General features: G+C 37.7%; 1 protein-coding gene across 4 annotated transcripts; it reads left to right on the forward strand.

The window, feature by feature from the left end:
- The first annotated feature begins 477 nt into the window (after positions 1-477).
- zfand4 (zinc finger, AN1-type domain 4) lies at positions 478-27280 on the forward strand. Of its 4 annotated transcripts, none has more exons than XM_049481178.1 (11): positions 478-591; positions 964-1110; positions 2751-3062; positions 13238-13313; positions 13788-13855; positions 14713-14899; positions 16407-16554; positions 17391-18557; positions 19352-19430; positions 22443-22560; positions 25794-27280. In XM_049481178.1, exons 3-11 carry the CDS (start codon positions 2879-2881, stop codon positions 25927-25929), a joined length of 2163 nt encoding a protein of 720 aa, XP_049337135.1. In that variant the 5' UTR covers positions 478-591; positions 964-1110; positions 2751-2878; the 3' UTR covers positions 25930-27280. The 4 variants fall into 4 exon arrangements, with proteins under 4 accessions (XP_049337135.1, XP_007240351.3, XP_049337136.1 ...); XM_007240289.4 differs by having other exon boundaries at positions 19376-19430; XM_049481179.1 differs by lacking the exon at positions 22443-22560.
- The last annotated feature ends 391 nt before the right edge of the window (positions 27281-27671 follow it).

A 27671-nucleotide genomic window follows, 5' to 3' on the forward strand; every position in this document is an offset into this window, starting at 1 on the left:
AACTAAATATTTTGCATGTTTGTTGGTACATGTTGGGAACTATTCTGGTCCCTCTGCTTCAGGGCCTAATCATTTTTTAAAGTTTAAATTAAGCCTAATAATGAAGTGTTAGTAATTATGTGGATAACAGGAGGGTTAATGTTAAATATCAGTTTCAAATATTTTAAAGCATTTCTGTTACATCGGTTGGTCCATTGGTTAGTTCATTGTCATTTATATAATTTACAAACCAGTAATCTGTATATGTGTGTGAATTTTGCAGTATATTTGGAGAAAATTGGAAATGTTCAACAGGATCTCTAGACAGCTAAGCCAGTCACGTGTGCACACGGCGTGTAAATTGTTGTTAGAAACGAGAGGGAACATCCGGGAGACGCTCTACTACGACCCGACAGGTATTAGTCCCGCCCTCTCTGCGTTTCTATTGGACCACAGCGTCCCTTTAACAAATACCGCTGGCCGTCATTGGTTTGGTCTCCTGTCAATCACTGCGGGTCTTCCCAGACCGATTCCGTTGCTCCCGTCTCCTGGAGAAACGGGGAGCGGGGCGCTTCATGAAGAGGCCTCGGACCGCCCAGCAGGAAAACAATGGTACTAATTAAAACAGACAGTAGGATATAGTTCGTTATCATAAGGATATTTATGCTTTTTGCGGAAACATGGCGTGGGAATAACGGCTAAAGGGTGTCGGGGGTTTCTCGCTAAGAAGCCGTTAGCTAGTCTCTGAGTGCCGCTGAGTACTGTGGTCGTTAGCTTTGTGTGCTAACCGAGCTAAAGCTGGTTAAGTTAGCTAAGCTAGTTAGCGTTAGCTTATCTTACTCCACTAAACACTACTTTAGCGAGCTTAGCTAGCTGGAATGGTTTAACTAATAAACTAGATATTTATTTTTCTTATTATTTCGTGTCCGCTTCTTCACTTCACTCTGGATAATTAACGGAGCTACGCTGTGTGAATTTCTGTAGGTCACGGCTGGGTTTTTGTTTATTGACTGGGACGTCCTCCGCCGGATCCTGCTCCGCTGGCATTGACCGCTCTCTCCTCTGCTATTAGTCTCCGGATCTCCTCCTCCTTCTCCCTCCTCCGGTGGTGGTGATACTGCTGATTTACAGGTAGGAGCTCTGAGGTTACTCCTCAGCAGAAGCCAACGGTATTTATCTCAAAGTTGTTTCACAGTCAAACATCAGAAACCACCCTGAATTTCGAGTTTGTATCAGTTAAATGTGAATCTCATATATAATATAGATGTATTATACACAGACTGATCTATTATAAACGTTTATTATTTTATTGTTGATGATTATGGCTTACAGCCAGTGAAAACCCAAAAATCATTGTATCAGAAAATTTGAATATTGTGGGCAGTGTGCCAAGTCCTGCTGGAAAATAAAATGCACATCTCTGTAAAAGTTGTCAGCAAAGGGAAGCATGAAGTGCTGTAAGATTATCCAGGAAAACACTGCACTGATTTAGGATTAATATAACACAGTGTACCAACACCAGCAGATAACATATCTCTCCAATCACTGACCATCAGTAAATTTTGCATTTCATTTGAAAATCAAGGGACCAGAGTCTGGAGGAAGAGTGGAGAGACGCACAGTCCGAGCTGCAAGAGGGCTAGTGTGAAGTTTCCACAATCAGTGATTGTTTGGAAAGCCATGTCAGCACTGACAACTTTTATGGAGGTGCGGATTTCATTTTCCAGCAGGACTGAGCACACTGCCAAAAGTACCAATTGGTCTTTGGTAATTATACTATTAAAAAGTGTAATGCAGACAAGTGGAAGAGCTTGCATGTGCACACTGCACAGGTCAGTGATGCATGTTTATTACATTTTAGCTACAAAGAAAAATAGTATTCAAAAATGTTCCTTCCTTCCTCCACACCATTATCTCACCTCCACCAAGCATTACACTAGGAGAAGTACCGTGATCCTGGCAACTGCCAAACCCAGATTCATCTATTGGATTGTGAGATGGAAAAGCTCTGGGATCCAGGGGTCGCATGCTTTGCACCACTGCATCCATAAGGCTTGGATGCAGCTGCTTATTCCGTAAAGCTCTCTATGTACTGTTGAGCTAATCTGAAGGCTGCATAATGTTTGGAAATGTGTAGCAGTTGACTCTTTGTCTCTAATGAAATGAAGTGGAGTTAAAATAAAAAGTCACAGAGCATAATAATACTTCAGTAAAGTACATATATATAAAATAACATATACAATACATAATACATCAATTATAAATATTTTTAAGTAAAGTAACATTGACAGAAACAAAGTAAATCAATGCAACATGTTAAATGTTTCCTTATCCTGGGTATATAATTTTTTTTATTAGGTGAATAATCCTTACGTTTGCATTATGTAACACTCATTCAGCGAATTACATAGTCGCAAGAGTTGGTAAAATTTTAATGAAGGTTACGTATCTCAGTTTAATTGTGTGAGTCTTAACCACACCTGTGCATGACTGGTCTGATGGCCGATATGCTCTGTTTTTCTCTTTGTAATGATTAAAGAATGGCTTCTTTTTTATGTCATTGTTCTTTGTGCTTTTAATATGTAGGGTGTAATTATTGTACTTGTAGCACTTTGTTATAACATTTAAAGTGCTGAATTTAAAATGCAATTTTAGATTTTTATAGGTTTTATTTTTCAGAGTATTAAAATTTCTTTGACAATAAAGACTGGTTATTTGTGTATAAAGCAGGTGATGCACAGCTCAAACTGTGTGTGTCCTGTCTGTTCCAGAATGTAGGCCTCTGTGAGGGCATGATGAGTGGCCCAGAGGACAGTGGTGACTCCACAGCCCTCACTCCACCTTGGGCAGGTTTAACCTCAATCTACCCCTGAGTGCCTGCCTTCCAGTCCCCACAAACATGGCCGACAAGAGAGAGCCACCCTTCTTCAATGATGATAACTTTGGGCTTGTCCACTACAAACTGCCCTTCTATGAGACCATGGAGCTGTTTATAGAGACTCTGACCGGGACCTGCTTCCAGCTGCGGGTTTCTCCCTTTGAGACTGTCATCTCGGTCAAAGCCAAGATTCAGAGGCTGGAGGGTATGTTTGCTTTCAAAAATCACCTTTAATAGCACTCTCTAATTTATTGTTTGCTTTATTGTGATGTTGTGACCTTGCCATTATGTGCCATTAGGTGACACTGTAAAGCATTGTGGTACAACACTTATCCAGCTTGCATAATAGGTTTTAAATCATTAATCCTCTACTAAGAATGATGATTTAGAGAGAATCAGTGGGATGTTCTTATTTTGAGGCAAATCCCAATATTAATCAAATAAACCAGAACATTGTACTGTAGTTACAATGAACTGCTGAAAGCTCATGTGACAGCCCTGCTCTGGATAAGCTGTGTTATGGGCAGTACAATACATAGTTTGTCAGCCGTAACTGCAGAACTTCTGCAGTGTTCATAATCCTATTCTCTTTGATGTGAGGTGTGTGTGTTCCAGTAAACAAAGTGCATTATGCATGTTTTAAATATGTTCCATCAAAGTGTCTGTATACATTGTAAAATATATATCGCCACTGTCATAAAAAAAACCTAAAACAACAATTTTAAAGGAAAAGGAAAAATATGTATTTTTTTTTAAGTCATTGAAAAAAACATTTTATTTCAGGTAACTTCAACTGCCAGATTTACATTGGTAAAAAGTGGAAAAACAGCAAATATAGAGATACATCAGCATAATCTTGCAATTAATTAATGAATTATTAATGTTTTTCTATACAGCATGTGTTCATTAACTGACTACATGAATCCACAATGGAGACAACTTAAAGGAGAACTCTGGTGTAAAATTAACTTTTGGCGTAGTAAAACATGATAAAGAGTACTAACTTTTGTTGAATAGCCCACCTCCGCTCTTTACAGTGGGCGATTCGGGGCATATTTTGCCCCTGATAAATCACTTTTTACACTTTTACACTGGCTCAAAGTAGCTCCACACCTCATTGGTAGAATCCGGAGAGCTCTGGCTTTCAGAATGAGGCATTGATAACTTTAAAAGTGCATAAAAAGCTTATTAAAACCACTGTTTACAACTTGTAGCGTACTGGTCGTGACAATAGACATATATACATGGACACCCCCATTATTTATTTATATATATATATATATATATATATATAATTAATTTATACACGCCCGTTGTAAAGAGTGTCGGAAAGCTGCAGGAGAGCGGAGGTGGGCTATTCAACAAAGGATTGTACTCTTTATAATGTTTTACTACACCCAAAGTCAATTTTACACCGGATTTCTACTTTAGGACAGCTGAGCAAATCAGTCAGCTTGTACCAAAGAAAATGGCCATGCTTAATAAAATAATATGCTGTTAGAATAATGGTTAATTAATTGTAATTGAGGTAAAATGGTAAGTACATCATTTTGCCCAGCACTAGGCACATCATGTGTTTTGCTGCCCTAGCTGTATGTGGAAGCATTGCAGTACTTTTCAGTCTGATAAAATGCCTTTAAAAACAGACATTCTACAGATGGGTGATGTTCTCTGAGTAATTGAAGTTATTGAACAGAGCCACTTGTCCAGTACATGTGTTTCATCAGTCTTACGCGCTAGCGGGCAAAAATACGGAGGAGAACAAATCTATTCTGTTCCTGCCTTTCAAAGCCACCAAGAGTACTGCCAAAGCTTCCTCTATCTCTCTGAAGCTCACATTAAATCTTATGAACGGAATGAGTTCTTGGAAATGTATTCTGATGAACTGAACTTCCTCTGAGCACGGTTTAATTTACTGTGGTGATGTGCCTCCTCTCCTGTCTCTGTTAAAAAGAGATAAGTGTCTGTGTGGGAGCTGAACACTTTGGGTTCAATTCAGAAAGCCTTAGTTTAAAGTTTAATTTGATTGTTTTCAATCTCATGTTGCTAATGAGTCAGTGTGCTTTGTTTTGTGTTGCTGACTGACACCGTACACTTCACTGATAAGTGAGAATGTCATTTTGCTTCCCAGGGGGCAATGTGTGAGCTTGGGGTAGCTGTTCCATAAAACATGCAGCTCTGTAAACATGCCAGACTTTGTGGTGCATGGAGCTCTGCCTGTCTGCCTCACGTGCTGATTAGTTTTGAGGTGTTAGACGACACTTTTCGCGCAGGCTGCCATCAGGCTGTTAGCTCAGCTCTTGCTCACTAATGACGCATTAGTTAATCCCCTTTTCTTTTTATTGCAGGTTAGATTTAATTGAATTTTTAAATATTATTTTCAGTTCAGTTCCTAGTTAGGACTAAGGTAACATGATGCTACATGTGCTAGAAAGTTGAAGGTTGTTTGAAGGTTGATTGTTTTACATTTTTTTTGTATGAGACCAGCCTGGGGCATGTTTTTGAACTGGCCTAGGCATTTTCATTGGCCAGCTGAGTGCAGAGGAAAATGTTAACCGTCTATTCTTTTACATTATCTATTTTATGAATGTGCTGACAAGAATAAATCTGATTGAGGGTTAATCCATTGCGCTTCTGGCCACGCGTGGCTGTAGTGTCAATGGGGTTGACCTGAGATGTTCTGATTAAGGGACCAATGCTTTGACAGTTGCACCACTCGGGTGGCCTGAGGGTGTATTTAAAGATTTAATAATACAGATGTCCATTTCTATTTTTAATATATTATGTTTTGGCCACACTGTAGATATCAATGCAGGCCCTTTTTTCAATTAGAGATCACTTCAGGCCTCTACTATAGAGAACATAACATGGCTGGAATTTTAGATTGCATGACCATCCTACAACTGACGCTTTCCAGTACAAAATTAAAAAATTATTTTGCCTCGTCATCTATTTATTGAAGAATCTTGTTCTTGTGCCTTAACTAACAGGATAATGTTTTGTAAAAAAAATAATCCTAACCAGATTTGTGATTGGTTTAGTGTAATAAATGCTTTTATTAGACTTGTACTGCTATTGCTTCTGATATTGGTTTTGAGACTTAAGTCTATGAGACTTAATTTTCCAATGTTTGTTCCCCCTACTCTGCAGGCGATCAGGTTTTCTTCTTTAAACAGAAGTTGCTCTTCTGGCTGGCTTTGAGAGACTGTTTTCTTTGATGCCTAAATGATCCCATCGAGACTCCTCCTTAACTGGACTTGATTACGCACTGGCTTGAATATTTTATCTCCTAATTACACTCTTTTTAAACTAATCTCAGCTCTGTTGGGGAGCTAAATGGCTCAGGTTAGAAGGGAAACTGTCTCCTGCTTAGACATAATGAGGATAGAACTCCCCTACATTCAACAGTCGATTCAGTAAATTGTGAAAAAGCTATGAAGTCATTGAAGTTGCAGCAGCTAAATTGAGATATGCAGTCTATTTGCAAGCTATTATTGCATGCCTTATTTTTCAATAACCTGTTGCCTTTGAAAGCTCGGTCATTAATACTGGCTGTCTACAGTGGCCTTATTTTACTTTTATTAAATCAAGCAAAGGAATACAATTGAGCAGCTGCCAGCAATTTGATCCAGGCTAAAGATTTGTTTGCTAATTGGATTATTAAAATGATCAAGTAATATAGTTCTTTATTTAGATCTAGAGTTATTTGTTATACTGCAATAATTTGTGATCTGTTTACAGTTCATCTAGCTTTTTAGTTACAGTCATGGCTGGATACCCCTAAAATGTTTCCAAAAAATGATTGCAATTACACTTGTTTTGTTGTACACTTGCTATATACATGTTATGTTCTGCACAATTGTGTGTAAATATATTTGTTTTAAGCATGTGGTGCTCATTTAAACTCAAAAAAGGTGTGTGCAATATAAAAAATCACACCTGAAACCAGATAAAAAGAAGCAAAGTAGGTCGTTTCATTGTGGGCCTGTGTGTGCCACACTAAGCACAGAGAACAGAAAGAAGGGAGGAGAACTGTCTGAGGAATTGAGAACCGAAATTGTAGAAAAATATCAACAATCCCAAGGTAACAAGTCTATCTTCATAGGACTTGATGTTCCTTTGTCCACAATGTGCAACATTTAATCAAGTAGTTTACAACCCATGGCACTCTAGCTAATCTTCACAGACATGGATGGAATTGAAGAGTTAATGAAAGATTGCAAAGCTGCATAGTCTGTTTGGTGGCTCGGCAGCCTCAATCAAGTTCCAAAGAAATTCAACCTGTCCTGCATGCTCAGGGTGCATCAGTGCCAGTGCAAACTATCAGTTGACATTAGAATGAAATAAAACACTATGGCAAGATATCCAAGAGGACCCCACTTCTGACACTGAGACATAAAACCAGATGGCAGATGAGACCAAGATGGAGCTTTTTGGTACAGTACATCATTGTACTGTTTATCAAAAACAGAATGAGGCCTACAAAGACAAAAACATTACTATCGACACTCAAATATGGTGGAGGTTCAAAGATGTTTTGGGGTTGTTTTGCTGCCTCTGGCACCTGGTGCCTTGACTGTCCTGTTTCAGATTTCGTAATGCCTTATACACAGTGACTCCAAACATACTTCAAAAAGCACCCAGAGATGGATAAAAACAAAGTGCTGGAGAGTTCTGAAGTGGCAAGTAGTTCTGGAGAGTCCGGATCTAAATCCCATTGAACATCCCTGGAGAGATCTTAAAATTGCTGTTGGCAGAAGGCACCCTTCAAATATGAGAGACCTGGAGTAGTTTGCAAAAGAACAGTTGTCCAAAATTCCAGTTGAGAGGTGTAAGAAGCTTGCTGATGGTTATAGGAGTGACTGATTTCAGTTATTTTTTTCTTAAGGTGGAGTTCATGGTGGAGTTTTGCCCTATTTCTTGTGTTCCACTACACACAAAGGAGAAAACCATGTGTATAAAAAAACATGTAATTGCAAACATTTTCTGGAAGAAACATTTCAGGGGTGCGAACACTTTTGGCGACGACTGTGATGATTTTTTTTTTTTTTTAGAACAGCGTTTTCTCCTCAAAATAAAGAGTAGGTCCAATAGTGAACCCACACAAGGAGTGCATGTAAAGTACAGAAGGACATGATCAGGCATGTTTAGAACAATAGGCTAGCCTAAACACCACCCACCCCCTGTGTGCTGTATCTTGTATTATAACCAGTCAGTCCACTACACCCAGTCTGTCAAACTCTGGTCCAGAGATTAGTGTTCTGACACTCTTAATTCAAGTTTTAAAATTGCTGCTGATTCTATAAAAAATAGTTTTTTAAGTAATAATAACAATAAATAATAATAATCAGATGGGTATATAGGTTTTATGTAGTTCACTGTATATCAAATCAAATGTATTTTTTCTGTAGCACTTTTTACATCTGATGTTGTCACAAAGCAGCTTTACAGGAATGGGATCATAGTAGAAAAAGTCAGGCAAAACATTAAACATAAAAAATACAGAATACAAAAACCCCAAGTGAGCGCGGAGGCAAGGAAAAAAAATCCCTTAGAGCCAGAGGAGGAAGAAACCTTGGGAGGACCAAGACTCACATACAAGGGGGGACCATCCTACCACTGGTCAAACAGCTTTAAAATGAATTTTAAAAAGTCTTTATACATCCACAAAGGGAATACTTAGGTGTTTGAGATTTTAACTGGTAACATACATGTGTTGTGATGTCAGTGTGTTCATATAGCTTATTTTTACCTTTCCGCACAACAACACTGAAAACAGGGTGTTTGAAATTCTCCACCTTAGAAAGCACTTTTCAAAGGCTCAGATTTCAATGATAAAACTCTTATTTTTAAATCCAGAGACATTTGAATGGGGCATCGGTAAGTACATGCACTTCATAATCCAGTTATTGCAGACAATCAGTGGTTGTCACATAATGGAAAAACCTAAATATTTATTAAGGTTTATTTATTTATTAAACCACAGTATTTATTTATTTCAACCACAACCTGTTTTTACACATTCACAGACTATGAAAATCAATAATACTACAGTTAAAAGTATACATGGACAGATAAATACATGTACAATTCAGGTCTCTGAATCTGATTTCTTCTTTTTAACTGGAAGTAGCTTTCTGACTTGATATCCATGATTCAACTGGTAAAAGTGCTTTCTAATGTGGAAATTAGGTTGCTCCATCAGATGATTCCTGCATTAGTTATCAACTTGGAATGACTGCATTTTCAAAAAAGCATTGAATGTGTACCATGAGCTTAATTTGGCTCATTTTAAATCTAAACCTTTTTTGTGCTTCAGGTATGGTGCCAACTACTAGTGCTTCTCACATTATGACTTCCTGAGGATTTATCTTTTCTTAATATTTATTTATTCAGTCCAAATGCTGATCACCAGAGGAACATTTCACAAAAACAGTGTTTTGTCAACAATGTGAACTGCCGTCTCTGTAAATGTGTGTTTGCATTTATTTCATGACTCCTGAAATTCACTTTGTCACTCCCGTTGCTTTTGTTGCTGGCTTTCACTGTGGATTATGTTGATTTGGAATCATACTGAGAAGATTAGGAGAGAGAAACAGTTCAGCCCCTTTTCTAGTCTAAATGAGCTGAAAGTGTTTTTTTTAACGGTATTAAAATGGCCATTGATACTCGTGCTTCAGTGCTGTTGCTTTTGTTTGTCCTTCCAGCTCCTGTAGAGTCAGTTTTAAAGTGGATTGTGTGCAGAGACAAAGGGGATGTGTGTTGATCCATTGCTTATTTTGGTGTGGCTTGTTCTGGTATGTTATTGCTTTTTAAACCTGTCTGTTATTAAGGGGCAAGAGTCCATCTGATTTAATGGTAAATGTGTAATCTTGAGCAGTTTCACCATAGAGTTGCTCTGACAACAGCACTAAGCAGGACTCAAGTTTCTGGTTTCAGAGTTTGTTCTTTTTCTCTTCATGCAGCTATTTTGATATATAAATAGTCAAATACCACAAAAAACAGGACAGTTTTCCACAGTGAAGTTCTGCATGAGAACTCATGTTTTATCTTGAAAGACTGTACAGAACATTACAGAAGCCCTGTACGATGATGCTTACAAAATTGCTTTTGGCATCTGGGCCCACCCTCAGATGTAATCAGCAATTGACCAATCGTTTTGAAAGATGACTTTGAATATTTCGTGTATACAGTAACTTTTTTAGATAATTTTACAAGGTGCTTAATATCATGTTTTCAATGTTAATGATACTTTTAGATGTTCTATATAAGTGACCCACAGACACAAATTACCCCATGATACTATAAATATAGTCCTGTATGGGTGAATCAATATTTCAATACAATATGTCTTATGTGGCAAGCAACATTATCATTCATATTTTGATATGAAGCAATAGGAACAAACATTTTGTTTTTATTCTCTCCATAAAGAACTCAATGTTCTTTATTCTAGATTCATACAGGTATACTACATTCATCAAAGTTATTGGAATAACTGGTAAATGTTAAACACCGTTCTCAGGTTTGGGTCACATCACTGGCCTTTTTGAACATTTGGTTCAAATTTGAATACAGACATTTTTTGTCACTAAAGAGATGCAGATAATGTCATTGTGTTATACCCTTAGTATATACATAACAATAATTATAGTCTCTTTCTAAATTATAAACTATAAAATGGCTAAATTAAAGTAATTTAAGTTTTCACAATTTTTCTGTGAAGGGATTTTTAAAAGCATTTATTTTTATTGTCACCAGCCTAAGCTGAAAATATGTAACTAAGCATAAAAAAATGTTGTGAATATGTTGTGTGTAGGTTGGTTTTAGTTGTTAACATTTAATGCAGCTAGCAATATATATATATATATATATATATATATATATATATATATATATATATATATATATATATATATATATATATATATATAATATACACTGAAAAATATTTTCTTTCCTATTTCAAAAACAAAATAATACGTTACAATTTGATAAAGTATAACAGTCTCAAACGTTCAGTAGAAACTCTCATACTCATTTTGTATAAAATATTAATACTGTGGCATAAAAAATTGTAATGTAATGTAAAAATCTACAAAATACTAAAGCTCATAATTATTAAATTCATGCACATAAACTGCAGACATTAAACAGTTATACCAAAAATACCATTAAATATTCACAATAAATAATCGGCTGCTTTCATGACAGAATACTGTTATTATCACAATATAGATTTTGTAAAACCACAATATTTCTGTGTCATGTATATTGTGTGTACAGTACAAAATGGCACAGCCCTAGGTAGCATAAGAATTTACGATAACTGTTAAACATTCTTGTCCCTGTACACATAAGAGTTCTTCTACGCTGTTGGAATGGATCATAAATATTGCACGTTTCTTGTGGTAGTATTACTCCTTCTGCATATGTCTGGATAATGTCTGCTGTCTGAATGGTACTTAAATTCAATATTAATAGCTGGTTTTATGGACACAGCTTAAACCTGACCACGCTTTAAAAAGAGAAAATCACCATTCACCATTATTCCAGGCTAGATTTATGTCGGTGAAACTTACTGCAGGTTGTTTCAAATGTGCTTGTATTGGAGAGAGCTAGATTTTTAACTGAAAGAGTAAAATAACTGATTTCCCAGCATGCAGTCCTCTTCAGTCTGATTGTCCACTATGATTGCTTGTGCAATTTTCTCAGCTTTGTTCTGAGAAGCTTTTTGTGCACTCAGTACTAATTGTGTCCAAGGTGAAATTCTCTATATAAATGAAACTGAATGAATGAAGTGAAGCAGTAAATTACTGCTCTCAATGATGTATGTGATCTACAGAAGGGGGCAGCATGAAGTCATGTTTGTTCTACTGAATGTCAGCTCGAAGAGGGCGTATGCGGCTTTAACACGTGGGACCTTGTTTGTTATGAGGACTGTGCCTGGCCTTGTTTCAGGTATTTTTGTAAGGCTCCAGCTGAGTTTCATTATGAATATACTAGTTTCTCCTTTGCTCTGACTATGTTATTTTAAATAAATAAATTAAGAACTTTACTTGCCTAGTGCAATAGGATTGCTGTGGTAAGAGGTTTTATACATGTTATACAGTTTCACAGTATATAGTATTCACAGTTCTTCCAATTTCTTCTCTTATTCGTCGTCATCTTCTGTATTTACCTTTTAAAAGAATGAAAACTAATCTTTTGATTGAACAAAGCTTTTGGTAAAGCTTGAAACTATTTTTATGCAAGTGTATGAAACTATGTCTCCCTTTTGAAAGAACATACATTAAATAAAAATGCTGAAAGTGTTGTGAATTTCTAAATCATGTTATTTACATCTAATTAATGTTTTCAGTATGGCTTAATCTGCAAATTTCTCAATTAATCAGTTTAGGTTTTTTTTACAATATAGATTGTAGACCCAAAAGTGTGTCCCAGACACGTTCTTGGCGGGTCACGGACAGCTTGTAAAAAATAATTTAAACATTTACAAAAAAAATTAATGCTTATCTGATTTTGTACTCGTCATTTATATTGGGGGGAAAAGAGACATATCTAATTGAAATATGAAAAGTGAAATATCTAGTTTTGTGGCCTTATCTATTTTGTGTAGTTTTGTTTTTTTATTGTACATGTTATACATGTATTGTCATGTTCCTCCTCAGTAAATTCCTCTTAAATTCAGTTTACATGCATATGTTTTAAGAATTTATTTTTTGGTTTGTATTCTGTAAAGGTGGGTTTCGACTTAGTGACAATGAGAAAAAGTGGGTCCCGGGTTAAGTGCAGTTGAGAACTAGTTTGATTCGGTATGATAAGCTCAACTTTCTTACTATGGTTTGGCTCTGCAACCATATTGGACAATTGGTAACCAATTAGGGTTTTGTCAGTGACTCAGCACACATAAAATAATCCACTGGTATTTTGTCAAGTACTCCAGGATTGTTTTCGACATTTCTGTCATTCTTTGCTTTACAAGCTGCTGCCTGACGTTCCATGTGACTTCAACATTATTAGGCAAACACCTGTAAGTGGAAATGCACTGGAAATTCCAGGTCCATGTGAGTTATGACGTTATCCTGGGCAAAGATCTTAAACCAGTTTATTGACCTTTTATATTGTACACAGCATAGCTCACTCTTAGGAATGCTTATCAAAGGTTAGTGCAGGATGTTCAGCATGATTCATGCAGTGTGTGTGTGTGTGTATGCGCAGTCACTTTCATTTTATTATAACACAAGTGCATTCAGTTCTTTCCTGTTGACTAAATTGTGCCATCTAACCCATACCCACAGATTTGGCACAGTTAAATGTTTACTGTGTAGTTCTGTATAGACGATCATTAAGACAAACAATTTTTCTGTTTTGTTTAAGGTATCCCTGTTGCTCAGCAGCATCTGATCTGGAATAGTCTGGAACTTGAAGACGAGTACTGTTTGCATGACTACAGGTAATTATATTGTGTACCATGCTTCTGTACGTCTGTACACAAGCAGCCTCATTAAGCTGAAGTCCCATATTTTTAAGGCTGTTAAGAACATCTCTAGGTTCTGAGATTGCAACAGAGAAATCCTTATAGTTTCCTTGTTAGTTTGAGAAATTAATAACTGGTTGGCATATCTGCAGATGTTATATATGTTTTGTAAATACACTGTATAAACAAAAGTATTGGGTATCTGTATAGCGATTTTTTTTTATAATCAAACACATCCTGTGCTAATGTAGCGATGGTGAACATTGCTGTGAGGATTTGATTGCATTCTGGGGTTTTATAGACCTCCAGCCGTAAATGTATTTATTAGAAAGTGTATACACACACATTTGGATGTAGTTGGAGTTGTGTGGATTACAAATAGATACAATAGTTTTAGCAAAATTCTGTGCAGGTAGGTCTTTGATATCTTAATGCATACTGTTATTTCAGCATTGCAGAAGGCTGCACCCTCAAGCTGGTCCTTGCCATGAGAGGTGGGCCTATCAACACCAGACGAGGTATAAATACTGAGGTTTACTAAAGTCTTTTCAGTAGTATAGTATCAGAAAAAAACAGAAGCAAACGTTTTCTTGTTTTCTTCTACTATAAATATGTTCACTGTGCAATTATTGATTCTGGTTTATACACTTATCGTAAAAAAGCACCCAGAAGCAAGGCTATACACACTTATATGTTGATTGTCTACACAAAGACAAAAGTGGGATTTGTTAATAAAAATGAACCACTGCCAATCTATTTTTTCTTGATTTGAAAGATGACCTTGTGACTCGATGGTCTGGTGTCATGGTGTGGGTTTACATTCTGTATGATGCCAGATCATTTTGTTTTTTATTATGGCACTCATAAGTAGGGGTGTAATGGTACACAGAATTCACGGTTTGGTTCACACCTCAGGCATTCTGTATAGCCTCACCTTTATTAATTTTATAATATCAAATGAATAATTGGTTCCACAAGTCTCTTATAGACTGCCTGTACCATGTAGTCTGCGTGCATTTGTGTGAAATCGAACCGTACCGTGGCGGTTCGTAAAGAATACACGTACCGTTACACCCCTACTCATAAGCATTATCCACACATGCATTACCCACTAATTGTGTATTGCCTGTACCAGTGTAACTGTTTAACCATTTTTTGTTCCTGGTTCCCTTTATCCTTTTATAACTAGCATTGCAAACCCACACACTTCCTTCTAGTTGCAACATTTTTTTTTTTATTGATGAGTGTATTTTGTAATGTCTGTCTCTGTTTGTAACTTTGTGTCTTTGTGTTATTTATGATGTTGGACAAGAAAAAATTGTGAAAACTATTTTACAGAATAGTTTTAAACCTGTGTCCTTTTGATTTTCTTTAGTAACAGTGGAAGACTCTGTGAAGGAGACCTCTGACTGCTTGGATAAAAGAAGTGATGAGTTGTGGGAAAAGTCTCTGTCCAATAAACAGGTGACTTTTCTGGTGTACAGAGAGGGTGACCAGCTCAACTTCTTCCGGGTTGTGGATCGTGGAGATGGCACTCTCACGCCTGTTTCTGAGTCGCTCAGGTCTGTTCACCATTCACATGTTCACCAATCTGCATCTAGTTCATATATTGCCTTTTTGTCACCAAAATTCATGACTTGGAATGACATGAAATGAACAGATAGTATATCCTAATCTGAAACACATACAGATGCGAAAAAAGTAACACAAGTTTTCAGTCTTTTTTTAAATTTTTTTATTATTGTGTAGGTCCCTTTTACATTTTTTTTTCTAGGAAATAAGTTGAGGCGTTTCTATCTTACCCCTTTCTAGCCATTTTTTGCTAGACACTACCTTACAGATCTCAAAAATAAAACCATGTTTAAAAAAATGTGTTGAATACACAAAAGAATTCACTATGCTGGTATTCACATTTAATGACTGCTGTCACTTTCCTGCAGAACTGCAGCTTATTATACTCACACAGGGTGGCAGATCTCTCTGTGGTCTCCAATAAATAAAAAAAAACATTGTTTTTAAATAAGTATGCATGCATTTATTTTTTCATAAATAATATCTATCATCAGTCGTCATTTTTAAGTCATAAAGGCACAATGAAATGACAGGTTAAATGTAATTGTCGCATGTTGGCAACACCTACATCTGGCTCAAAAATAAACACAGGTACTTTGATCAATAACGAGGTATGGATAATGGCATTGCATTACAGTCCTAGTATACACAGCTCTGGAAAACAAATAAGAGACCACCTAAAAATTATGTGTTTCTTTGATTTTACCTAATTAAAAACCTCTGGAATATAATCAAGAGGAAGATGGATGATCACAAGCCAACAAACCAAGCTGTACTGCTTGAATTTTTGCACCTGGAAGAGCCTGAAGTTATCCAAAAGCAGTGTGAAAGACTGGTGGAGGAGAACATTCCACGATTAATGAAAACTGTGATTAAAAATCAGGGTTATTCCACCAAAATTCCGCAAACTTTTGGTGGAATAACATTCTGGTGTATTTCCTGCTCCCAACATTTTACACTGTAAGTTAAGAGGCATGCTTAGTCATAGTTTGTAGTACTTTGATTCAGTACAAGGAAACAAGCTTACAGTGAACAGTGGATAAAAGATTAGCTGGGAAAGTACTATTCTTTAATATGGTACAAAATAAGGAAGTGAATGAAACACTTTTGTCAGAACATGGTTCATTATATTTATATAAAATAAATTTACTTCATTTACAGAAAAAAACACAAGCCAGCCATTCAACCAGACATGAAAATAAGCTTTTAAATAAGTTGGTACTTAATTGTATCCTGTAAGGAATTTGCTTCCGTTAGTTGTGGTTCAATTTTCTGATGAAATGAATAGTAATTCTGAGAAAAACAAAAAGTGTGCGTGTCTATGGTTAAGAAATAGTGTTTTCTACAATAAAGAACTTAGGAAAAACAACTTGAGGCATGTTTCAAGGGCTTGGAAGTCTAACTAAACCAAAATGTGTGTACATGTGTTTGTGTGTGTGTGTGTTTGTGTGTGTGTGTGTGTGTGTGTGTGTGTGTGTGTGTGTGTTCTGATCGTAGTGGTGGTTCTATGCGCAACATGTACGCTGAAGAGGAAGAGGATGGTGTGAGCTCGTCTTCTGCTCAGCTGACTTTGGAGAATTCAATAACCATGAACAAGATGAAGCTTCTTAAATCCAAGATGGAGAACATGAACCTCAACAAAAAGGTACCAGAGAATGGATTGTGTGCAGATAGCACTGTATATTAAACTAATGGGAAGTGATGATAAATGCTTTATTTCAGTTAATTTAGGCGAGTAGAGTGTAAAAATGAGCTTAAACCTGGTGTTTGCTGTCTCTATCTCTACTCCCTATGAGCTGTCTATACAGCAGATGCCAGGGGAGGAGGGGGGTAGAGTATGAGCCTGCTTGGAAAAAAATCTTGACGTTGGAAGAAACACTGCAGTGCAACTTAAAATAACACAATGAGTGCTTTTTTTCGTTTTGCTATTTTTGGCAGAATATTTTTGGTTGCTATATATTCAGTGCATCTCAGTTAACGTCATATCTGTGATGCGTTCATTTTTTCATTCTTGTATTTAAGCTGTGAATTGCTACGGGAGGAGTGTAAAATGGCAGCATTAAAAAGAGCCCACTCATCTTATCAGACACAGCAGGAGTCTTAGACACGTGTAATTAGATTTGCTACTAAAAGCAGACTCTGAATGAATGCAGTTTTTCCAGCTGGCTGCAGGGGTGTCGTCTGGCGCACGGTGATTTTTATTAACCAGCTCTGTAATAAATACAAGCTCAGCAGATTGGCACGTTTTGAATTAATTATTCACACCCAAAGTCAGCACAGTCATTAGGGACCTGACAAATTGTTGGTACTTGCGTGCAAATATTTCTTTATGTGGACTTAAAAAAATTGCGTATTTATTGTTCATGTTGTTGAACTCTCATGCATTAAATTAGTCATGGGTTAAAGTGGATGTTTCCATTTTACAGACAAATAATACTTGCCTTTGTTCTCCTGTCTCTGGATGTATGATGTGTTTCCCAGCCCAAGAAGACTGCTAAGTTGAAAGTCAGGCCACCGGCTGGCCCCAGGCCTTTCAGTAGCTCTCTCGGCACCGTCCGCCACCACCGAATGTTCCGGGTCCTTCCTCAGATAGGCCACGCCTCTGCAACAACACATCTACCTCCAGTTGGTGACCAGCAGCAACCTGCAACCCCTTCCTCTGCTGCCGGCCCTTACAGCACGCCTCTCGCCCCTCACCGGAGTCCTACCTCTGGCAGAGCTATTCCCTCACTGGCAGCTTCTAGCACTTACGTGCTTCAGGAGGAGGAGCCATGGAAAAATCCCACCCCTCGGAAGATTAGATTGCCTCCTAAAGTGTCCAGGCTGGATGTGGGAGGGTCTAAGGTTATAAGAGACTGTGTACACCCGCCTTTCTCTGTCCTGTCTGCTCAACATGAGGCAGATCCCCAGAGTGATCGAATAACATTAGTGGAGGATGCGGTTGTGATGGAGCCTCCTAAACCTGTTTCCTTCAACAGCTTGCTTCCAGAACCCCTGAGCCTGGATGTGTCCACTCAGCGAGACGCCAGCTTGGACTCTTTAGGAGCTGTGGCTGAGTCTATGGCCGCACCGACATTGCTGTCTCAAGCAGTGGGTTCAGACTCTATCAGTACATGGCCTATAGGCACTAAGACACTGCAGTCTCAATCTGACAGTGACACATGGGCTATAGGCACCAAAACACTTCAATCCCAACCTGTGCTAAATCTCCCATCTGAGCCATTAACCCCTCCACGCATGCCTCAGCCCTTTGAGTTCACAGGGGCTTCCCTGCGGGCCAGCCCTTCTCACACACTTCTCAGATCTCTCGACAGTCCTCCTGTACCACCTCGCTCTCCTCCGCAGGCTGCTGCTCTCTGTGGCATCAAAGTCAGCTCTCCTGGCAAGCGGACAGAGGTGATGTCCAAAAGCGAGGCGCGGGACATCACCAAGATGGCCAACAAGGCCTCCAAAGAACTGCTGGGCTGTGTGAGTAACACGGAGTTGCTGGCCTCACTGGCTGGCACTGGGGGTCGAGAGTGTATGGCAGGAACACGTACACTGGGCAGACTGTGTGGTGCTTCTGCTCCTCTGCCTGCTAACATCCATCTGCTCCAGGAGGACCTGCTGCGCAGAATCAACCCGCTGCAGAGAGCAGTCGTGTACACGGTAAGTGTGTTTAGTACCAGAGTTATAAGAAAATATTATTACATTTCAGTATCAATCAGTAGTGCAAAACTGTATCGATTCTTAAAAAAAAAACACAGTATCTATTTAATGTATAGTTTAGAGGTAAATTCAGTCAGTGGTTTAGTTTGTGTTGAAACTCGGACAACTAGATAGCAGTTGTTTACACATTATAGTTATGCATTACAAAGATTGAGTGGGGTCCCCTGTATGATGATCTGTACTATATCGCCATATACAAAAGTTAATCAAATTTGTGATCTGTATACTTCGGTTTTGTTCAAACTAGTCATATTTATAAAGCAATTTTTATAGTTTTTCTATTTTTCTATTATATTAAACTTATGTCTTACTTGTGCAATAGAGCTTTTGAGAAATATTTTTTGAATACTGAAACACTGATTATTTTAGGTCTGTTTATAGTGTTTATGGATTTGTTCAAAATATTTAGTTTTGTAAAGAAAGCCGTGTTAAAGTTGTGGGACAAAGTAAACCCTGTTAAAGCCTTAGTTCTTTATATTATATGCACTTCTAACAGTGCAGTAATGCAAATAATAATAATAATAATAATAATAATTAGTTTCAGTGCAAAAGCCAGAGTTTTGATACAGGTGCCAACAGGTATAGCACCAATACCAACAACATTGGTAGGACATTAAAAACACACTACTGTCAATACCTGTCGTTAACTGGTTACTGTTAATATGAGTAGTGTTTAGATTGTCCTTTTTTTTTTTTTTACAAAGCATTTTAACTTTTCTTGTCTGGGGTGTCAGTTTGACAGAATCATGTCTTTTCAGCCCTCAGGAATGCTGGGCTCTTCGAGTGGATCCTCCAGTTCAATAAAAAGACAAGGTGAGTCTGTTGACTTTATGATCAGGATGCGCTTTGTGTGAAGTGTTGTCGGGAGTGTCGTGACTGTCCTCAGTGCTTTACAGACACTCTCTCTCTCTCTCTCTCTCTCTCTCTCTCTCTCTCTCTCACACACCTCACTCACCATCTCTCTGCATCCCAGACAACTATTTAATGCTACACTGCACACATTCAGTGGAATGCCTTATCTCTCCTGAAGAGTGGGAGGCTGCTGACGCACAGTTGTGTTTCTGTGCTTTAGAAACTACACTGTTTGGATATCAAAATAGATTGTTTTATAGCTAGGTTCGTTATCTCATTGAAGGGATGTGTTTTGTTGTTATTAGTAAGTAACAAAATGCCACTGAACTACTGGTTTCTGCTTGGTTTAATTTTTATCGTCACTGTGGTTTAAATTGGCATTGACATGAATTCAAACAAATTGCATGACCTCCTTTTGTTATTTATGTATCAGGCAGTAGTGAAGTGATGAGCTGTAAATATACTGAAGAAACACACAGTTTTCATTTTGTTATGACTACCTCTGTGTGTGGGTTTTCACCAGTGGTATATTGAGAAGTGTCATGATGAAAATGCAGCCTTGACCCCGAGGTTAGCAGGGGAGCAGTTCTGCTTTATGAGCTTGATGCATGTTGTATGGGCCCAGCAGTGGCATAGCACGTTTTCAATTATTCACCAGTGTTCACAGAAAGAGCGTCTGCCAGCAGGAACCAAGCAACAGGAAATGTAAACCATAAACCCTCCCCAATCAACACTCGCAACATGCAGACGCATGTTCACGTGTGCATGTTCACGCTATCACACATGGTATAGACATACTCACAGAGTAACACAGCCAGCATGCAGCTCCACAAGACGCCAACTACCATACTTATCATTTGAGACAGCGGAAACATAGAAGTCTTCAGGGATGGATTTCTGTGTTTCAGTGCTAGACAGTTCTCCAGCAGCTGGTGTTTTTGATTTTTTCTGAAATGTTCCCAGAAATATCACTGCCAGTGCTGTCATATCAGAGATTGTCAGTGGCACAGAAGCACATCTGTGGAAGCATGCTTCAGAACTGATAGCTCTAGAGGAACACAGCTATAAATCCAATCTCATGCCTCAGCGCCTGGCCTAGTGCTTCTCCTGACTGTTTCCGTCACACAACGCTTCCTTTATCGTATTGCTGTGCGCTTCCCTCGCCCCCTACTTTTTTGTGCCTCGATAACTGCTCAACCTAAAAAGTTATTGTTGGTAGCAGAAACCTGACTAATTGTTGCCATTATGTGTAATTATTTATTGTTTTATGCACACAATCAGTGCTATGTTAGAGACCTGAATTTTATGTACTGTTTGCTTCTTTTATTTAGAGAAGACCTGCCCCATGCTGTAAGAACCCTGGAATATTTAATCGTATACAGAACAAGCTCGACTGGTTGTCTGTGGCAATGTTTCCCAACCTGTGTTCTGGATGCACCCTGCCCTGCATAATTTAATGTTTTTACCCCCAGTAACTCTGAAAGGGCTTGTTAATAAGCTTATTATTTAATACAGGTGTGTTGGGGAAGTTCATTAATAAAAAACTACAGATTTTACAGATTACTCATTACTTAAATTGTAGTATGATTACTTTATTCAATACATCTTGAAAAAATGTAATTCAAATCTCATTCTGCATTAATTTACTAACTTCTAAGTTACACTCATACAAATACACCCATATAAATGTACTGAAATAAGCAGTTTTATTTTATTTTCCTTTTTTTTAATTCATTTAGGAACTAAATTGCAACATTAAACGTTTATAAAATAAGTTTAACCACACTTTTTGTTTATATTTCTTAAATCCAAATTTGTTTAAACATTAGAAAATTGTTGGTCAGTAATACCTTGCTATAAGTTACTTAATACATTAATAAATTAAGTATCTGTTTACCTTGTTTGGGTGATACTAGGACACTCTGTCCTTCAGCACAGGCTCTTTAGCCTCGAGTTGTATTTTAGCATGCACCCTCATTCAATACTTAAAAAAAGCTTTCAAAATTGCTTTCAGCAAATTCTAAATGACAATGTTGTTTCATCATCTGCTATTGTGGGCTGTATTCGTACTGTGTGTGTTTACAGTCATGTGACAAGCTGATTAGGCAGCTTTGTTAAAGAGCATGAATAAATTAGGCAGAAGACGGCAAAAAATGAATTAGGTGTTGGGCTTAAAGGAAACTGTTTTTTATTAAGGTAGCTGTAGCTGTAACTGTAATGTGATTACAAAAAAATTAACTGTTACAGCAAAAGTAAAAAAAAAGTGTAATGTGTTACTCTACTGGATTTTGCTTTGCTCACACCACATTATTTTTGCCTGATTTTCCATTCCCTTACTGTTTTTGGTAGATCTCCAACAAAAACATTTGCTTAGAGGTGATCTACCAAAATCAGCGATCTCTCTGCGCTCACTCAGTCGTGTAGTGTGAACTAGTGAAAGATGCTTTGCAAAAATATAGCAAACATCTTAAATATCTAAACCAGACGGCGATTAGGAGTCAAGAGCCTCGACTACCTACAACTAATTCTTGACCCCATATCTCAGACCAGTCATGTAGCATGAACCCACCCGTCATATTGTGTTATGTGAACCAGGCATTACCGGGAGAAGGAAAAACACTAAAATGTGCAGGGCAGTGTGCCTCCAGGACAAGGACTAAGAAACTTCTCTGTATGTCTGGTAGAGTCAGATACCAAGCATGTTTTTGATGCTTGATTGACTAGTGACATGCTTCCTGCACTTGACGCATATACAAGAGTCTACTATTCTGCTAACACACTCACTTAATTTGTGAGGAATTAACTTTTTTTTATAAATGAATTAAATGGCTTTAATTATATTTGAAGTACATTTGTGTTTATTCGCTGGAGGATTGTGTGCGCTTTCTCTCTCCTATAATTTCTGTTTTGCATTGTTCTTGTGAAAGCTGCTGACATTTGTTTGCTTTGTTTTGCTGCCTAAAATGTTTTCAGGCACTCCAACATATCACCTCCCTCCTGTGAAAGCCCCTGTTGGCTCAAAAAAGAAGACTTCAAAGCACTGCTTCCTGTGTGGGAAGAAGACTGGGCTAGCCACCAGCTATGAGTGCAGGTACTTACCTTAGGCTATAGGGAGATGCTGTTAAGTCTCCCATGTTCCCACAGCAGTTCTCACTCAACTTGCGTAGGTTAGATCTCTCGGTCTGAGCAGGGTGTTTTGATCAAAATGAATCTTTAAACCATGAATGTCTGTATCTGAGCACGTATGTCAGTTTCATTCTGTAATTCACACTATTTGCAGAATAATTTGCTGTAGTTATAGGATAATAGTTCACTGTACTTAAAATATACGTTATTATAAATTGATGCTAAATAATGTGTAGTGGTTGCTAGACATGGGCCAATCACCAACTGCCGATTGTCTTTAAGCTTGATCAGCTGTTGGTCAGCCGTTATTGATCAAGGGCGGGGCTGGGTGCCAAAATTAACCTCATGTGTCCTCATGCAGTGCTCCTGAAGCTAATGATTTTCAGGTATAAATGTAGTTTTATGTTTTGGAATCCATCAAATTTAAAACACTGTAGACTTAGCACCAGCTGAGAGAGTCTGTTAATTCCCGTGCAGATCTGTAATGTGGAGTTGTGAGTGTAAACACAACCTAAAGAGACTTTGATCCTGCATTTTAAAAAGGCAGGATTAACTGCTGTACTTCTGGTTGTGATTAAATGGTAGTCTGCACAGTTACTGTTACTGGATAGAGGTGTTTGTTGGATAGCTAGTGGATGTTTGCTGCTGTGTTGCTGTGCTGCTCTGCTAATGTTAATACTCACTGTATGCACTGAAAGATGCACTCTCGAGAACTTCACGTCGCTCCACAAAGCATTTGTAATGAGTCTTGCACAGGGCTGCTGTAACCCTGAACTCCCAAATATGATCCGATCAGCTCTCAACATTGTCAGAATTTGAGAAATATTGTCAGATTTGTATACTCAATATGCGCTCACCCAGTTTATCTGATTTTGATTGCTGATCAATTTTTCCATCTCTAGTAATTACTGAATAATTAGTAAAATAACACTCAAAGTAGCTCAAGATGCCTAGAGTTTAAGGGGTTAAGAATCATTCCCCCATTGCCGTGATTTATTCCTGAGCCACCTCTATCTGAGAGCACTGGCTTTATTGCGACCTTGGTGAGGAAAAACAGGTTTGGCACTTCTTATCTGAAATATCTTGTGAAGGATCTCACTGCATGTTTTGGCATATTCATTTATGAGGTCATCTGTGGCTGGCTGCAAACCTTCACTCTCTCTAGTGTGCCCTACTGTGCAGAATCATATGATTCAACTCCTGGCACCTGTTTTGAGTGGCATCTTTTCAGTCTGGTCTGTTAGATGTCCAAGGCTGGTTTTACCTGTAAAACAGACACTGTGGTTTTGTTTTAGTAAAATTGTAGTTATGTTGGAGAACTTGTAAAGGATGTAATGATGAAGATACCCCATGAATATAGGTTTACGAAGAGGTAACCATGATTACAGTCATTCCAAATCCTTACAACTTGTGTGCTTAAAACCAATTGTACTTTAAACTGTTACGTTAATGTTTAATGATTGCTTTCTGGTTAATTATTATCTTTCATAGACTTCCCCCTTGGAAATGAGAACTGAACATTTAAATCGCACTACCTGACAGTTAAACAGTTTTTTAGTGTTCAGATATTTTCATTTGGTCTGCACCAAAATAGCAAGTGTAACAAATCTAGATCTACCGTGGCCGTGGTTCAGTTAATTTTTAGGGTGAAAACACTCCTTTTATAATGGTTCTGACTTTTAGAACAATTACGGGAAGTTGAGGCAGGCTCTTAGCCACCATTAAACTACAGAAGAATTCAATTCAATTCAATTGTATTTATATAGCGCTTTTTACAACAAAAGTTGTCACAAAGCAGCTTTACAGAGAAAAATAGGTCCACGCCTCTTATGAAAAGCACCACAGAGATGCCATTTTTTATGGTGGCACAGTGGCAAGGACTCCCTTTAAGAGGAAGAAACCTTGGAAGGAACCAAGATTCAGTACAATCAAATAACAAACAAATAAAAGAACAAAATAACAGTACAGACAATTAATGTGAGCTATAGCTAATGTAACAGATACTAATTTATGAATATAAAAATGTGATGGGCATAAACTATAGAGCTATGGCCAATATAGAAACAGATACTGAGTGTGTTAATGTTAATCAGTGCATGGTTGCAGAGCCGGAGTACAACACAGCGGGCAGTGGAGAACCAGGCTGGGAACATCAGGAACAGGGCATCTCCATACATGTAAAACAGAAAGGAAAGAGAGAGAAAAAAGCAGGAGTTAAAAAGGTTGTGTAATAATTCTGATGAGTAAAAGGACAGGGCTGATTCCGGAAAGCTGGAACCACAAATGGGCACATCCAGGCAGGCTGGCCGACCGGGAATTTCAGCACATGTGAGATACAGAGAGAGAGAACAGAGAGTGGAGAGAAGGAAAAGGGGTTAGAATGTTTTTTATAAAACTGCTGGAGTGGGATGGGCACTTGGAGGCAGCAGCTCAGGACATGTGGGAGAGAAAGAGGAAGGAGATGATTAGGACAGGGTTTATGTTTGCTGAATAAACTGTAGGAGGAATAGTTAGAAGGGCAACAGTAAGAGAAAAAATACAGAAATTGAGATGAGACATTATTTAAAAGCTTGAGCAAATAGAATGTTTTGAGTCTAGATTTAAGAAAAAGGTAAATTGTTGTGCCAAAATCTGACTCAAGCATGGGCACAACATATGCTTGCAATTTCTGTAACTACTGTAGCTGTAGATTAAACCTTCTTTATAAACAGAAATTTAAGGTTATCTCTCTGGTCATTCTGCAGCATGACACGCATGTACTTAAAGGGAGTTTAATTCTGGCAGGGAGGCAAAATTAAGCACAACACTTATAAAGGCAACACGCCACAATCTGATTGACACCCTTACACCCCTACAAACTAATCCATCTCATAATAGAAAAATGCAGCCCATATAGGTGACGGGTAACTGGGCCTAGCCCAGTTCTTTAGAGCACTCTTTTAGTAAACTGCAGTGTGAAAACAAATGTGTACACTTTAACAAAAACCTACACCTTGGTTCAGACCCATCACTTAGACTTTCTGGTGTTTAAAAATAGAGTTTTTTTGTTAGAATGTTTAGAAAATACTGTGTGGAAAATGTTAGATTTGGGCATGCATCTGTACATTTGATTAATTTATTGTCCTTATGTTTGTTTCTTTTTTATGTATATCATAAGTATCTCTGCTAATTATGTTCCTCTTGTTTTTTCTATCTCAGGTGTGGCAACAACTTCTGCTCCACTCACCGCTATGCAGAGACCCATGACTGCACCTACGACTACAAAAATGCAGGACGCCGCTTTCTACAGGAATCGAACCCTATTATTAGTGCACCAAAGCTGCCCAAAATATGAGAGCTGGTAATGGACGATACAAGAAGGAATAATAGACCCATTAAAATCCATATAAAGATCAAGAACTTTATCACCAGTGTGTGCTTTTATCACCATGTTTGCTTAACCGTAAAGGACCCTATGTGTAGAAACAGAGCAAAAAATAGCACACGCTTTTTTCCTTTTGTTTCCGAGCAGTTACTTTTTTGCACAAATGTGAAAACATTACTATTTCTTCTTTACTGTATGTTTTCTTCACGTATTGTAAGTAAAACAAAAAAAGAACCTGGCATGAGAAATACGTTGATTTAAATAAGTTTCCATTACGCTAAAATCTTTCGGATGAGCATAATGCATGACTTCATCAACATATGTATGTGTGTGTATATATACAGTCCCATGCAAATGTTTGGGCACCCTTGGCCAAATGAAACAATTTGTGTATTTTCACCACAGCCTCCATCACAAACCAAATACGAATACTAGTGCACAATTACTCTACATTTTATTACATAACATACAAGAATATATAAAGTAATTCATAAAGGTAATAGATGGTAATTTGATTTAGCTGACATCTAGTGACATGTCTCGTGATTTGCACAATTTGTATATCAAAGGCTAAGACTACGTCCAATACCTAGAGTACCCAAACTTTTACACAGAACATGATTTTTGAAATATAAAGGACAGGGTAACTATTATTTGGTGATAGTAGTTTTCTTTAGCCACAGAGGGTGTGTGTTCTAAAAACACACAGCCTCTGTGTCATCTGACCACGGATGCCCAAAATGTGTATGAGAATGTATAAAAATATATGTATTTTAAGTTGTTTTTTTATAATGGGAGGGATGACGTTATAAGGCAAGTCTTTGAGAGATGCACTTTAGGAATCATGAATATTTCATGGGACAATGAGGAGATGGTTTACGTGTTTTGTAAGAAGTGTTCTGTTCTGATTGTTTGAGTGTCCCAGTATTCAACAGTTCATCTGTCTTTTTCTCTGAATTGGTTCATTTTAGACATGCAGCACTCTACTCAACATCATAGCAGGTACTACACACATATGATAATAGAAAATACTGTGTCTGTCTAGTGTTGGGTTTTCCTTTGAATGCAATTATGCAGGTTATACATGTTTGTCAGCTTGTAAGCACCACTATGCAGTACAGCCACGTAGCATTCTTTACTATTTTCAGAAGGGCTTGCTGTGGGACGATGTGGGCACTTGGGTGGAAGCTATTTTGGAAGGTTTCTTTTTTACTATAATTTTTTTATTATTATTTCACAGCACATTCAGCTTAAAGTTGTTGCTTAAAGTTTTCAATATTTATTTGGGGATCCAACTAATAAATATACCTGTGTTTCCTTAGATGTGTCATTGATTAAGGTTTCCGTCTCTGATTTCTCTTGATTTGTGAGTGTTAATGTCCGTTAAGCCACACATACTGAGGTGTCAGTACTGAGGTGTCAGTACGTAGGTGTCAACTCACAGTTATCCATATGGTGCTTTTAAAACAGCTGTTCATCCTTTTCATTATTATCGCTTTATTCTACTGCAATGCATTCTCTATTTACAATAGATTTTGCTGAATTTGACAGCAAAACCTTCACTCACACAGTTTAGTACAAGACACTAATATCTTAACAGATATTTTTTAGGCTAGTAAGTCAAATATTTCAAATACAGCTGTGGAAAAAAAATAGACTACTTAAAAATGATGAGTTTGTTTGATGTAACCAAATTGGAATATAATCAAGAG

Source organism: Astyanax mexicanus, chromosome 7 (assembly GCF_023375975.1).
Source record: "Astyanax mexicanus isolate ESR-SI-001 chromosome 7, AstMex3_surface, whole genome shotgun sequence".
Classification (NCBI taxonomy): domain Eukaryota; kingdom Metazoa; phylum Chordata; class Actinopteri; order Characiformes; family Acestrorhamphidae; genus Astyanax; species Astyanax mexicanus.